The 14951-nt window shown below is 44.0% G+C and overlaps 2 protein-coding genes across 5 annotated transcripts; one reads left to right on the top strand and one right to left on the bottom strand.

Moving 5' to 3' along the window:
- Positions 1-62: 62 nt before the first annotated feature.
- Positions 63-6720, bottom strand: zbtb48 (zinc finger and BTB domain containing 48). 4 transcript variants are annotated; one of them, XM_047340157.1, is made up of 11 exons: positions 6652-6720; positions 4052-4782; positions 3626-3933; positions 3453-3558; positions 3274-3366; positions 3096-3182; positions 2652-2806; positions 2224-2360; positions 1949-2113; positions 1766-1854; positions 63-882 (listed from the first exon to the last, which is right to left on the bottom strand). In XM_047340157.1, exons 1-11 carry the CDS (start codon positions 6662-6664, stop codon positions 436-438), a joined length of 2331 nt encoding a protein of 776 aa, XP_047196113.1. In that variant the 5' UTR covers positions 6665-6720; the 3' UTR covers positions 63-435. The 4 variants fall into 4 exon arrangements, with proteins under 4 accessions (XP_047196113.1, XP_035014195.2, XP_047196114.1 ...); XM_035158304.2 differs by lacking the exon at positions 6652-6720 and adding an exon at positions 5817-6009; XM_047340158.1 differs by lacking the exon at positions 6652-6720 and adding an exon at positions 5817-6009 and having other exon boundaries at positions 4052-4779.
- nol9 (nucleolar protein 9) lies at positions 5986-13024 on the top strand. The gene is given in 14 exon segments (XM_047340160.1): positions 5986-6223; positions 7541-8068; positions 8166-8175; positions 8178-8375; positions 8494-8624; positions 8733-8868; positions 9677-9773; positions 10017-10114; positions 10255-10422; positions 10507-10759; positions 10961-11075; positions 11428-11602; positions 11766-11899; positions 12573-13024. Coding segments are annotated over 13 exon segments (2103 nt in total). The 5' UTR covers positions 5986-6223; positions 7541-7597; the 3' UTR covers positions 12690-13024.
- The last annotated feature ends 1927 nt before the right edge of the window (positions 13025-14951 follow it).

Raw genomic sequence — 14951 nt, 5'->3', positions numbered from 1 at the left:
ACAAATACTTGTGTATGAAAACATCAATCCTGCAGCAAAGAAATACATAAATCACAAAAGTGAACAAGGCAAATCATGTTTATTATTAATCTTCTCTAAATTGCCCAAATCTAAAGACTGATAAAGATATTTGAAGGTTTCCAGAGTCCAGCTGCTTTGGACTCACTGGGATGAGGAGGCAGAATTAAACCAAACAAAGGTTTCGAGCTGTTTTAACAAACATGCAGTTCACCTAAATATGTATAAATTACTACGAGCATGAAATGTATTCGCTTCTCTTGCACGACTAGAAACTCGTCAGCAGCCGTTTCAGTAACAGCTTCATCTTGAGATCTGCAGGGACAAACGTTTCAGGCTGTGATTCTCCACCTGCTTCATCTTTTAAGTGCTTCTCATTGACCTGAATTCTACGAAGGCGTCGGTCTCTTTCACTTCTCATGTCTTGCTCTCGGATGTGTCCTCGACGATCCCCTCCATGTCCCCCGTGGACTCGTACGCCCCCGTGACCAGCTGCGGCGGCTGCAAGACTTCTGGCACCGAGAAACTTCCCTCTGCCTCGACCGCTCCCAGGTTCGGATCTGACACCACCTCCTCCATCACCGGGTCGCTCGGCTCGATCACCACCCGAAGGATGCAGCTGGCGCCGAGGCCTGCTCCTGCCGGCGAGGGCTCGGCCTCTTGGTTTGTGGTTTCCTGGAGGTCGCCGGTGTCCGGGCTGTAATCCGTCTGCTCGGTGGTCAGCGAGACTCCCGCGGTTTTTGTTGAATCGTTCTCGCCAGAACTTCCATCGACATCCTGCACGATCACGTTCCTCAGTTTCCTCTGGCGGGGGTTGTAGTTCTCGGTGCGTTTGTGGATTTGAACGTGTCGTCTCAGATGTGCCTGGAAGAGAGAAACAGGATTTTTAATTTTTAATTAATCTGCAACTATTCAGATAATCATTTAATCATTTAATCTCTAGCATGTAAGCATTGTGAATATTTGCAGTTTTTCTCAGTGCTCTGTGATCGTGAACTGAATCTCTTTGACATCCTTTGAATTCAAATATGATCGACTCAAAGAGCTGTTCATCTGTTTATTATTCATAATATTAAGTCAGTAAACCTCGACTCAGAACCCAGAACCCAGAATCCAGTTGCCCATGTCGAGATCGACAAAGTCACTTTTGTTGATGAGTCCAAGCCGCCGCTGCTACAGAGCTCAGGTCGTTTGTTTATTCAAATTTTATTAATATTGAATGTATCACACGTCCAAGTTCGACACTGCACACACCAAGTGTGAAGCTGATAAGATGATGATGTTCTAACTTCTACAATATGAATATTTGCATCGTGAACTGAATCTCTTTGACATCATTTGAATTTAAATATGAGCGAGTGCTGGACTCTGAAGCTGCTGCTGCACAAAGAGCGGTTCATCTGTTTATTATTTATAATATTAATCCAGTAAACCTCGTCTCAGAACCCAGAACCCAGTTGCCGTTGTCGAGATCGACAAAGTCACTTTTGTTGAGTCCGAGCTTCCGCTGCTACAGAGCTCAGGATGTTTGTTTATTCAAATTTGTATTAATATTGAATGTATCACACGTCCAAGTGTGAAGCTGATAAGATGAGCGGCTCTCGAGATCTGCGAGCCACATGCAGACAAAGATTATTAGACAGATGTTTTTATAAAACCTTGTTGCGTGATTCAGATCAATTTTAGGATCGATTAACAGATCATCAGAGGATTTATTAACAAAGACAATAATAGTCAGTGAACCAACCTGTCGTGTGAACTTGTAGCCGCAGTCGAGGCACTCAAACTTCCTCATGCCTTTGTGGCGGCGCAGATGAACACGAAGCTGCTCCCTTGCTGGTGAAGAACCACACGAGCACCAGATTCATCAGAACACAAAACCCGATGTGTTCATCGCACATTGAACCAAACGTTTATCCGGATATCTCACCTTTGAAGGTTTTGCCACATATGTGACAGCAGTGGGGACGACCCTCCTCGTGCTTGCTGGCCTTGTGGCGGACGAGGGCGCCTTTCTCCGTGAACCGCTGCTCACAGACGTCGCAGCCGAAGGGACGCTCGCCAGTGTGCGTCCGATGGTGTTTATCTAGACTGGCTGGTATTAAAGAGACAACAATCAGTGCAATAAACAACAGCCAGATGGCGCCATACTCTCGCCGACAGAGGAATACTCCAGGCGGAAGTTAAGGAAGGATGTTTAATGACCTTGTGTCCTGAAGGTTTTTCCACAGAGGTGACACTGGAACGGCTTCTCACCGCTGTGAATACGCAGATGCATGTTGAGGTTGTTCTTCTGGGAGAACGCGTGGCCGCACAGGGTGCAGACGAACGGCCGCTCGTTTCTGTGAAGCACATTGAAAGAAAAGACTCACTCAACCTGCACAGGTGTTTTTATACTTGTTACAGGGGAATTATGGTATTTTTCAACCTGGGCCCTATAATTATAAATGTAAGTCCTTAAATGAATGGAATGAGTCCAATAGATCACATTTCAATTTATAGGAGCGCTCCCTTCCTACTCCACGATCTCCTGGACTAATTCTGAAAGTTTATTAACTCCCATTCGTTTACAAAGCCAATTTTCATAAACATTAAGTTGGCATTACTGTCATAAACAAAACACGCTCCACTACCTGTGAATGGCTTTGATGTGCATCTGCAGCCCGTTTCGACTGGACGCTCGATGGCCGCACTCCTCGCACACGAACGGCTTCTCCCCTCGATGTTTGGCTGCTTCGTGGACACGCAGCTCCGTCCGGGTTAGGAAGGTTTTGGGACACTGGGGACACTTAAGATTAAATGTTGTTTTAACAGAGTGGAAACAACAAAATGAATTCAAGGCAAATGTGCAAAAAACTCAAGTTTTACTACACAAGTTATAAGAGATTATAAAACATGAATTGAATCCTTTCACTCTTATTATGTCACTGGGTATTAAAAAAAATCTAACATTAATAAGAGTAATTGCAAGTACATGGAAATCCATTTCACTGCAGTAAAAGTATTTCAAAGAAGTTAAATAACACACTTTAAGTATTATTTAGTGTAGACACGTGATCATGACCAGAGAAACTCACAGCGTGTGGTTTGGGGTAACCGTGGACCTTCATCATGTGAATCGTCAGGTTTTTCTTGTACATGAATTGTTCAGCACACAATGAACACTGTTTGAAAAATAAAGACCATGTCAATGAAGATCATTTTTTAAAAACTCATTTTAGCCTGTGTTTGTCGGGTGTGTGGGGGGGGGTGCACCTTGTGGGGCATTTCTCCGGTGTGCGACACGACGTGTAGACGTAGCTGCTCTTTTCCTTTAAAGGTCTCGGAGCACATCGCGCAGGTGTACGTCTGTAATCAGAACAAACCACTGATGTTACACTTTCATATGTGAAGTTGAAGTTCTGGAGCTGAAACTGTTTGATTTCATGACTCACCTGCACTCGAGCACAATCTCTGATCTCATGTATTAAGAGATTCTCCTTCCTGAAGTACCTCTTTCCACATTTGACGCACCCGAAGGGCCTCTCGCCCGTGTGTCGCCTGGAAAAAAGACACGTCAGTAGATTCGACAGTAACCTGAAGGGGTAGAAACAGAGAAGACATTTACCTGTTGTGGACTTTGAGGTAGTATTTGCTCTTGAAGGATTTGTCACAGATGGGACACTGGACCGAGTCCTTCTTTGAGTCGTCCTCCGCGGCCTCACCGTTCTCTGCTTTCTCCGTCTTTTTCTGGGCCCTGCGTCTCCGTGCCGTCGATGTGGACGAAGCTGAAGGAGCGGGCTCGGCGACGGGAACGTACTCCTCGTCCGAACCCTCGGTGATACCCTCAAAATCCCCCACGTCGTCGTCTTCCTCTGCCTCCTCCGTCACCTGGTTCACGCCGTTGTCGTTTTTGTCAATCTGCAGCTCGGTTGTCTGCAACGATAACGACCATGTTAGTGTCAATCATTACTTGCACTTGTAGACGCATGTAGCAGCAAACACGCAGTCACAGTGAGGTGTTTCATGCTTACTGTACATTTGTGTATTTTACCTCAGCTTCTACACTTGGCTGATCTGGATTTTGATTTCGAACGTCACCACTTTCTTTCTCCGCAGGAATATTTGGGGCCTTCGTGCTGGGTATTTCAGTGGCTATTAAATCAGTGGTGGGGACCTCATCAGTCACCAGTCGCTTGGGGCCCTTCACTACACGACCTGAGCGGGTGGTGGTGGTGGTGGTGGTTGCAACGGTAGTGGTGGCTGGTTCGGGATCGAACCCAGAAACATCTTTTGTTACCACGACCACGTTCTCGTCTTTGACTGAACACTGAGGGGTTGTGTCTGACGTGGTCTTTCGAGGGCGGCCTCGTTTACGCTTGAGAGGCGCAGGACCCACAGACGTTTCTTTGAACCGCTCACAGAGCAGAAGGGCTGCTGGCACAGACAGGCTGGCTGCCGCATGCTGCACCTTGTCCAGGTTGTCAGGATCCAGCTTCAGCTCCCCGGTGTAGAGGAAGTTGAGCAGCAGCTCCAGGCCGTCGTTGGGACACTCCTGGAGGTAGACCTCCATGCACGGGGAAGCGGGCATGGGGGACTGCTGGAACAGGTCACTGAAACAGGCCAGGATGTTGCGGTGGGCGAGGTAGACCAGCCCCCCTCCCACGTTCAACGCTGCATCACAGAACCTGCCTACCGCCCTCTGCTGGTTCAGGGAGGACAGGACCTGCTGTGCATGGTTGCTCTCGGCTGCAGGCATCCCTCCAGCTTCACCGATCACTGCTGCTGCATCAGACACATAAACATCAATCTGTTTATTCAGTGGAAAACTAAAAAAGCAATAAACAACTATCACAATAATTGATGATTATCTTTTTATTCAGCTTTCTACTGTCTTAGATCCTCCAAGAACTCAAATTAGTTGTCAGTTAATCAATGAAATTGATTGACAAAGAAAAATCACGAACTAGTTTGATAAGGAATTCATTGTTTAAGTGTTTTTAAAGCAAAGGAAACGCTGATTTAATCTTCTCGACTGTGACGATTAGCAGCTTTTATTTATCTTAAGAGTGAGTGAGCTGAATATTATCAGGTTTATCTTTTAAATCACTAATTAAAATAACTAGAAAATGTATCAATAATTAAAAGAATTACTAGTCTTATACCATCCTTTACATCATTATATCTAAGTACACAGAGAGCCAGTGGAAACCAGTTAAATTCATTATACAGTATCGGAGACACTTTCTTTTTTATTTCCTTTTCTTTTAAATGTCATTTTAACGTGTTATTAAGTTACTTAAAATATTTTCTCTTATATGAATTACATTTTTACACGTTTTTATTCTATTAACATGTTTTTATTTCGATCAATATTGTATGTAAAGCACTTTGAGCTGCATTTCTTGTATGAAAGGGGCTATACGAAAAAAGTGTATTATTATTATTATACAGACTTTCCAAAAATACTTGGCCAACAAACCTGGTTCTGATAAACAGTGGTGACAGTAATAAAGTACATTTACTCAAGTACTGCACTTTTACTTGAAGTACTGGCTGCAGACAAAAATGGCCCCTGCACTATTTACAATGGTTCATAAAACCTGCAGACACATTTACTCAATTTATTACCTTGCATCTGAGTTGACGACACATTAATCACGTGGATTATTAAGAATACAGATTTATAGAATATTTTCCCGGCATTAGTGTATCTGCAGTTTTTTATTAAATATTAAAAATATCTGTCTACCTTGTGCAGCTTCACGTTTATTTCCTCGCGCGGATCTTTAAAGACGCTCCCTTAGCGTGACACTCACCCGACAGCAGCATTTCCTCGCTCACATCAGCGGGAATCGAACCCAACGCGACGATCGATTCCTCTTTATCGGCGAGCTGCACCCGATCTGAGGGTTAACGCACGCAGCGGGAAACAAATAGCGCAAAGCTGCGCTGCGTGCAGCTTGTTTTCGTTTCTTTTAGGCCCCTAAAAAACTGCAAACAGGAAGAGGAAGTGACGGTGTTTACGCGAGGAACTCCGGGAAAAGTCTTTGTTGCCCATTATCAAAACACCGACATTCGTTGTTATAACAATACAATTACCGCAATTAAAATGTTAATTGGTGATTTAAATGGTGTTTGGTGTTTTTAGATCTGGTTTGTGATCAGTTTAAATAGAGAAATAACGCTGAAAACCCACTTTAAAGTGTAAATAGGCAAACTCCGGGTAAGTCATAGTCGACCATCTGGACGCTGCGTGTGTTTGCTGCTCACACATGTTAGCTAGCTCGTTAGCACCGCTGCGGTAACACTTAGCCTCCTCCCGGGATTCACTCCAGTAAATTACAAACTCTTAACTCCTCTTAAATCATAAAAGCTCACATCTACATCCCGGCATTGGTTTTTTTGTATTTTTAATTGTCTACTACAAGCTGGGGGGTAAGTTGTCACCACCGGAGCGCTACAGCAGCAGCAGCAGCTAGCCTAGCAGCTAATGCTAGTTTCCTGCTGCGACAGGCAGCTGAGGAAACTTGCAGCTTGGTTTTAAAAACCCACGATCTCTAAAGTTGTCTGACGTCTCGTGCATCGTTAGTGTTTTAAAGGTTCGAACACTCGGACTCACACGTGGAGGAAGTAGAAGTTAAAGAGACTCACCGCTGGGCGACATGCTGCTGGGTTAGCATGGTTAGCTTAGCTGTGCACTGTTATTAAAATCAAGCTATCTGTGTAAATATATATAGAGATTCTGCAGCTAACGACTGTTTTTATTGTCCACTAACTGATTAGTGAATTGTGTCTAGATTGATTTAAAAACAAACAATTCAAATACTTTCTAGTAACCATGTGTCTAGAATATCATAATGACAAACTTCCTCCACAATATGTGCATCAAAAACAAAAAGAAAACCTCAGTGTCCATAAGTTTCCGTTAACTTGTGAATCTGAACTCAACCTCTGTCAGAAATGAATGAAAACTGTTAATGTCACGTAACAAAACAAATATATATTCAGTTTTATAGAGAAAACCTAGAAATCTTCATGTTTGAGATGTTGAATGTATTTTCTTACACAATTATTCAATGATCAGAATAGGGCAGATTATTTTTTTAGTTGATCGATTAATCGCTGCAGCTCTAATAATATTAATTACTGCGGGAAGAATGAGTAACTGGTTTATTATCCTTCTGTGCACAGACGTATTAAAACCACAACCAGTGCAATCAGCCCATTAATCATTCAGTAGATCAACAGAAAGTCATATTTTATTAGAGATAATTTCAAGTATTTTTCTCCGCTTCTTTAAGATGAGGATTTTACGTTTGTCTCAGTTTCATATCATCTTACACTCGCTCTCAAATAGATAAATAAGATGTAAACACACATGAGAATTATTGCACATATTGGATTAAATTGCTCTACTGATACTAGATGAATATAACAGACACGGTGTATTGTAATGTGCTGTTAACAGAATATATTACACAGCTTGTTCCCTCGTAGACGATGCACCTTTTTGCTAATTCTCTGCCTCTCTGTTTTGCAGGCTCCCCCCTTTTGTTTTTCACCGGCTCCCTCATGAGTAATTGTTGATGAGAGAAAAATGAAGGTGAACAAAACGGCACAGGTCAAGGGCCCCGCTAAGTCTCAGAAGTGGAAAGATGTGAGGGGTAAACGGAGCCGGCCTCCCGTCAGCTCCTCTCAGCTCAGCTCGTCTCCGGTCATGGCCAGGATGGTCAAAGAGCACAAGGCGACCGTGAAGAAGAAACCCTCGGTCAAGAGGCTGCAAACTAAAGCCAAGTCTGTGTCTGACTCTAAGAAAAACACTGCACAGTCTGCACTGAAGAAACCCTTCAGTCAGGCTAATGGAAGTGCAGCATTCACAATGGACAACGAGTCCGACGACTCACAGGAGTGGAAGGAGTATTCCCAGGCGGTTCACGGGAACGGCGTGGAGACCTCGGCGGACTCTGAGGATTTCCGACCAGGCAGACTGGAGGGAGAGGCCCTGCATTACTGCGCAGAGAGGGATGATCAGCAGAACCACGCGGTGCTTGTCATGCAGATGGATCAGGTATGTGTCAGGATACTTCACGTAGTAACAACAACAGCAAATCTTTCAAACACTTCAGTCCATTTCTTTAACTGAACACAACGATGTTCTCCTGCAGAACCTGTGTTTCCGGGGAAGTGCTTTTTGACCTGCCTGTACGGCCGTGTAGAAGTGATGGGCTTCACTATTGAAGAGGGCCAGCAGTCGTATCCACTCTTCTCCCCCGCCTCACATTGTCCACTGACCATCAGTGCAGTGGAAAGTTCTGCTAACTCCAGAGATCACAGTACTGAGGCGTCACACATCCTCCGAAAGTATCTGTCAACAGGTAACCAATCAACTCTCGTATTAGTTATTAGTTTTTTTTTTTAATCTAATTGTGTACTAGGAAGAGACTGAGAGTGTCTTGTTTGATGCACTATATTTTTCTTGACTGTCTTTTGCAGCATCTCAGAAAAAGTTGCTGAAAAGCATAACGTCGCGCTCGTCCATCATCCTGCTGGAGCCCATGGAGACGCCTCTGACGCGGTTTCTGTCGAGTTTCAAAGAGCTCAATGAATTGTTCAGCCCCCCGATGGTAAGTAAACTGATATTTTTACATTTTCTTCTCATATAATATCACAAAATGTTGCAGGCTCTGTCAGAGTTGACTAACAGAAGCTTTTCCCCTCTGCCTTGTTCGTAGAGTGAACTCGTGTCGGCCGTTCTCGACACTCCCCTCAATGGTTTGGGAATGATTCCTCTGGTGAGCACCGTCGAGGGCCTGAAGTTGTCAAGGAGCAACAGAGATGCTCTCACCTCAGTGGTCAGCGCCTGCAAAGGTGAGTCCCTGTGAGACATGAAATTCATTGTGTGAACTGGAGGAAATGGAGACTTTAATGTAGCTGTCCTGGTTAAACCTTAATACATTATCACCCTGTCGTTGTTTGTGACGTGCAAAGCAAACCAAATCAGGTCAATAAACTGTGAAACACTTAATGAACCAACTTGAAGTTGCTGAGGAGATTTCGTTTTGTGTTAAATCAATTTACAGGTCCAGCTCAAAAGATTAAATACTGTGGAAAAGTTCAATTTAGTTTAATTCAAAAGGTGAAACTTTCATATATTCCAGGTTTCTTTGAAAGCAGCTTTCAGCTCGTCTGTATTCATCATTTTATCAGAATGATGTATTACTGAACCAGCCTGAGAGAAACAGAGTCACCAGAAGAGGCTGCTGTTGTATCAAGGCAACACAGGATGTCTTAAAGGAGCAGTCCACAATTTCAACTGTTAAACTAGATATTAATGTTAGCAGGTCTCCAGTTACCATCTACTGGTGTAGAGTTACATTTAAACCATTAAAGGGGGAATTTTTTTAATGACCTTTACATATTATACAATTTAGGGAGTGAAATAAGCTGCTGGAGTGAGACTTTAAGGTTTTAAACAAGTCTGCAGCCTGAGAGAAAACAGAAAATCGTTTTTTCCTATTCATCTAACTTTTCCTTTTTCAGCAGTGCCCCCGTTCATATTTTAGCTTCGTATCAGTTTTCATCTCTGAATAAAACCATGCACTGTATGTAACAGACTGAAGTCAACAGATTTATGTGTTCAAATCACATTTGATTGACACCTGTCTGTTGTTCTCAGGGGACATGGATGGTTGTGCAGTTATCCTCGTATGTGGAACAAAGAATGTGGGCAAGTCATCATTTATCCGCACCCTCATCAACACTTTACTAAATCAGTAAGTTCTCTTAATATTAACACAACATGCTTTCTTCATTTGTATAAAAAGTATGTTGATATTTTGTGATATACCTTAAGTTTGTATGTGAAGATTATTCATCATATTGAATCGTTAAAGTGATGTGGTTGGTGTTGTTATGATCCCTGTGCATCACAGTACTTAACATTCCTGTAGAGGCCGATACAGTCAAAATATGAGATAATAATAGGATCTCACGTTTGTCTGTTTGTGTGTCTGCAGCACCACGTGTGTGGATTATTTGGAAGGCGACCTCGGTCAAACAGAATTCACCCCCGCTGGTTGTCTGTCGTTGTCAGTTGTCAGCGAACCACTTCTAGGTAGGTTTTTTAATCCCATCTCCTCCCACACATCTTTATCAACTCCTCCTTTTTAATATGTATCTGTTTATTCCATACTCCTTTACTATATGTGTGTGTGTGTGGTTGGATTAGTAGATTCACCCTCAGTGGTTTTTCAGGTCCACCCTTCACACACCAGCGCACACCAGAGCACATGATCTACTACGGTCAGTCGTCGTGCGAGTCGAACCTGGACCGTTACCTGGAGTCCCTGAAGTCCTTGTGGCGCAGACGCCCCCAGAGCAGAGAAACCCCCGTCATTATCAACACCATGGGCTGGGTCAAAGGTCAGCAGTGAACCAACATGAAGAGTTGTGAATACACTGGTTGTAAATGGTGTCTGAGTGTTTTCTCGTCTTCGCTGTCCACAGGATTTGGGTTCCAGTTGCTCGTGGACATGATCCGCTTCTTCCCGGTCTCGCACGTCGTCCAGCTCGGTCACAGCGGTTTAACCCAGTGTCCCGCCCTCAGTCCGGAGTTTCTGAGGACGGCACACGGCTTTCAGACGCACCCGCCAACCCAGACCGCTCTGGAGGAGTTTACAGAGAGCCACAGTCCCCCCCGAAGCTACACTCACCTCATTGTACAATCAGAGTTTCAAGGGGTGGCGCGTCAAGGAACAGCGTGAGTTCACCTCATCGGCCTGTGATTCAATAGGAAAGCTTTGATTTAGTCTCTTGTGTGTTGTTTAGTGTGTGTGTGTGTGTGTGTGTGTGTGTGTGTGTGTGTGTGTGTGTGTGTGTGTGTGTGTGTGTGTGTGTGTGTGTGTGTGTGTGTGTGTGTGTGTGTGTGTGTGTGTGTGTGTGTGTGTGTTGTACATGACAGGAAACACCAGCGCAGCAATGAGCACAGAGAGCTGTCCTTGCTGTCCTACCTGAGTCAGCTGCAGTCTCCTGATCCTGGACCAGTTCGGCCTCTACACAGCCTCACCCCGTACCAGGTACATGACAAAGATGATGCAGCAGCCTCGTCTGTCCACTCTCCTCTCATCATGTGATAAGACTGTGTTTATTATGTACACATTCTGTTTGCTTTTATTGTCTTTTTATCATTTCTATTGTCTTGTCAATACCTCATATTGACTTGTCTGCTGCTGTAACAAGTGAATTTCCCCAGTGTGCGGATCAATAAAGCTTTAACTTATCTTATCTTAACACCTGCAGCCCTTTACTCTCCACATGATGAGCTTTGAGTTTGTTTTTTATATTTCTGTTTGTTATGTGTATCAAACAAATCAGTAACTAAGTTGATGGAGTTACTTAGAACCTCACAGTTTCCCTCTGAACCCACAGGTGCCGCACTCAGCCGTGGCTTTAGGTGTGATCCACTGCGAGGTGAGGCCAGGTCACATGTTCTATGCGGCCAATGCCTCTCTGGTGGGGCTCTGCTGTTTGGCCGAGAAGCTAACGAGCAGAGGAGGTCCGGTCCTCCTGTCCCAGGCTCCCATCTGTCCGTGTGTGGGCTTTGGTACGTAAGCTGCTCCGTGCTGGGCCGTCAGGCTTCTTGTCACTTACAATCAAACTCTCGGATTCGCAGCTCAAGTCAAACCTGAGCAGACGACGTGAATTCAAAGGTTTCACCGAACTCGTGTGACAAAGTCAATCAGCTGTTTGTGTGTTGTGTGTTGCAGGTGTGCTTCGAGGTATCGACATGGCGAGAGGTCTGTACCTCTTGCTGACGCCTGTAGATCCCTCCGTCCTTCGCAAGGTCAACTGTCTCCTGCTGGGAGCCATCTCGCTGCCTTTCTTCGTCCTCACAACTCAGGTCAGAGGACTGAAATACACACCTGTCTTCAAACAACATTACACTTTGTGAAACCCGTGAAGTGATGCATGGATCAGTCCGACGCTTTCTGCCAAGCCCGAGTTCACACTACACGACTTTCAAAGTACACGGCTGACAAGCGACAGGAAACTACACTACACAGTCTTTCATCAGGAGAAACCCCCAACTGATCTTCAAGCTATATTTAATCTGGAAAATGAACGTGAGGCGATACATCCGATTCTCCTGCTCACAGAATGACGCTCAAGCTGCGTTTTTCTGTCCGAACACGAGAGAATACGAACTGTGCTCGAACTGAACACGTTGCAGTTAATATAAACTGCACCGAGTTTGTAACGCTGTCCCACACACACATGATTAGTGGTTGATTTTCCTGATTATAGACGTGTTTGTCTATGTGACACTTAACTAAAACGTGCATCGTCACCACATTCACCGCGTCCTGTGATCTGATGGCGTCTGGAAGATTATACACACAGTGATTGGTGCCTGTCGATAGAGCAACTGGCAAGTAAGACTGAAAATCGTGTGGTGTTAATCAGGATTAAAACACACCTCTCTTCAAGCAACGTCAAACTCATGAAGTGAAGTAAGAATATGAGTCCGAAGCTTTCTGTTGCAGTCACTTACGATTCCTGTGTGTGTGTTTCAGTCTGACCTTGAGGGAGAGAAGCCGTACGTCACTGCTGACTACAGCTTCGATCTGACCGGGGCAGGAAAGCTGCGAGTCTTCAAGGGCCTGACGAGACCCAGTCAAATAGGGATGTAAGGACTTTTTCTACAGAAGCATCACTTCATCGCCTTTTTCCCTTCTGGACTGGGGTCTGACGCAGAACCGGCCAGCGCTGGCCTTTTGATTGGACAGAACTGAGGTGGAGTCCGGACACTTTTTTCTTCTTCTCTCATTTCAAGAGCCTGACGGAGCTGCGGGGGAACTCGGACTCTGAAGGACGAGACGGCAGCCGGACGCTGTGAAGGAGTCACACGGCCAATGATCTCACACCTTGTAGTTGAAGCTCTTGTTTGTTGTCTTTTATCTGTGGGTGACATTCCAAAAAATTGAAAACTGCCACAAATTAAAACGAGAAACAACTTTTGTTCAGACTTCTTGTTTTCAGGTGCTTTTTCTTTTCACCCCGTGTCACTAGTGGTTGTTTGTTTCAAAGTCATAACTCACAATCCGTGTAGATTTCAATCCAACGATGGCTTCTGAAACCAGTGTAGTCTCTGATTCACCCAGTAGCTCGTTCATGTTTTTATTTAGTTGTATTATGGAGTAAAATGTTCTCTACATTATTTATGTTTACATCCGATACTCGGTTGACACGGCAGAGTGACGAGGGATCTTTCACGTGATGTCATCTGTAAATCTGACAAATTTACACATGAAAAGCCGGGTTTTGTCAGTATTATGTTTTTTATGTTAAACTGACAAACTGCTTTCACTGTTGTTGTCGTAAACGTTCACTCGAGTGTTTCTGCACTTACGGGTCAATCAAGAGGTTTTTGTAAATGTCCACAAGCTCGTGTGGGATCGAGAAGTCAAAAGAATAAAGATCATTTTGAGTATTGGGGCCGTGACTTGTGCCACAGGGGGGCAGAAAATACTGTCTGAGGTGTTTCTCTTTCTACAGAGGTTCATATACAGGAAGTGTCAAGGATAAGAGAAGTGAAGTCAGAGCAGATGCAATCATTGTAAGAGTCTTGTATGACTCGCACCACAACAGACTGACCTTTACGTTATCTGACCGGAGGAACCCGAAGGAGGACACTCGGTCGTAAACAACCACACACTCAGTGGAGAATTGCTAATTTGTTAAGTGGGCTGTTTTAACGTCCCCTCTCTGCCCCCGTGCTGTTCTTTGTTCACTGTTCCCCGCCTCTTTATTGAGGGCGGCTGCATACAAACACAGCACAGCGGCGTTTTGGCCGAGTCATTGTTTTGGCTTTGTCATGTCAGATGTTTTCCCATAGACCTCATGCAAAGCAAAGAGAAATCCCAGTGCAGCGGAGCCACGAGACGGCCTGAAACAACACGTCTGTGCAACGTGTCCCCCCCGTGCAAACGTTAAAGTTAAAGTGCATTTGTAGCCACAGAGAAAAATCCACCGACGCTCTGATGAGGGAGATTTATAATTCATTGAGCCTTTAGGATTTACCTGACGCTGCGGCCGTGTGTGTGCAACCTTCAAAATGTCAGTTTAAGTAAAATATGTTAAACTAACTTAAGAGAGCAAATAAATATTTCAAATGGAGCATAAGGTGTAATGTACAAAAACAGGATTAGTGTTTAAATGATTAGTTGTTGATTATACATATATTTTATTTCAGTTGTGCAGATCTGTTGTAAATTGATTCATTTTGAGTTTTGGGACTTTTGATTGAACTAAAAAAGCTGCATAAAGATCAAACTTGGACTAAATATAGACATTTTTATAATTTTTTTGACAAATCATTAACTAGTAACTTAGTAAGATAACTAGTAAGATAACCGGAAGATTACTGGATCGTGGAAATGGTTGATAAATGCACCTTTTAACAGGACGTGGGCTACATTCAAATATGGTTCAGCTGCTGCTCTGACCACAATCATGATGATGCTCCTGATTCTTCTCATGTAATCTGTGACACTCATGAAAAACACCATCAGTGAACCATCATCTGCTCACATCCCCACGTTCAGTTCAAAACTCTTTGGGGAAGATAAACTCTTTTTCTCAAAGTGGATTATTTTCATGATATGTTTTCGTTTTTGGAGAAACGTGACTCAAAGATCAGATTTCAATTTCACCCTCGATTCAGTAAATGTGTGATAATCTGATTTAACACCAGTTAATTCAGATTCAAAATGCAGCTTGAAAACATTGAGTTCAAACTGATAAACATATGAAGAGCAGAAAGAGTGTTTTTGGAGCCTCTGGGGCCCCGGGCCCCTGGAGCAGTCACCTGCCTTGTTGTGTCTTTTATTCCTAACTTCATTTGTCGTCTTCTTCCCTCTGACGTCTTCTGATTGACAGGATGAACGTCTGAA

The sequence above is a fragment of the Hippoglossus stenolepis genome, chromosome 6 (genome assembly GCF_022539355.2).
Source record: "Hippoglossus stenolepis isolate QCI-W04-F060 chromosome 6, HSTE1.2, whole genome shotgun sequence".
NCBI lineage: Eukaryota > Metazoa > Chordata > Actinopteri > Pleuronectiformes > Pleuronectidae > Hippoglossus > Hippoglossus stenolepis.
The sequence above is the reverse complement of the archived record's forward strand: the minus strand, read 5'-3'. Positions and strand labels throughout refer to the sequence as shown.

Excerpts from the sequence above, each read along its gene's own strand:
- zbtb48 (XM_047340157.1), bottom strand. Across the intron at positions 3,934-4,051 it reads AGCCAAGTGTAGAAGCTGAG|ACAACCGAGCTGCAGATTGA; the intron begins GTAAAATACACA and ends TTATCGTTGCAG. Across the intron at positions 2,807-3,095 it reads GTTACCCCAAACCACACGCT|TGTCCCCAGTGTCCCAAAAC; the intron begins GTGAGTTTCTCT and ends TTTAATCTTAAG.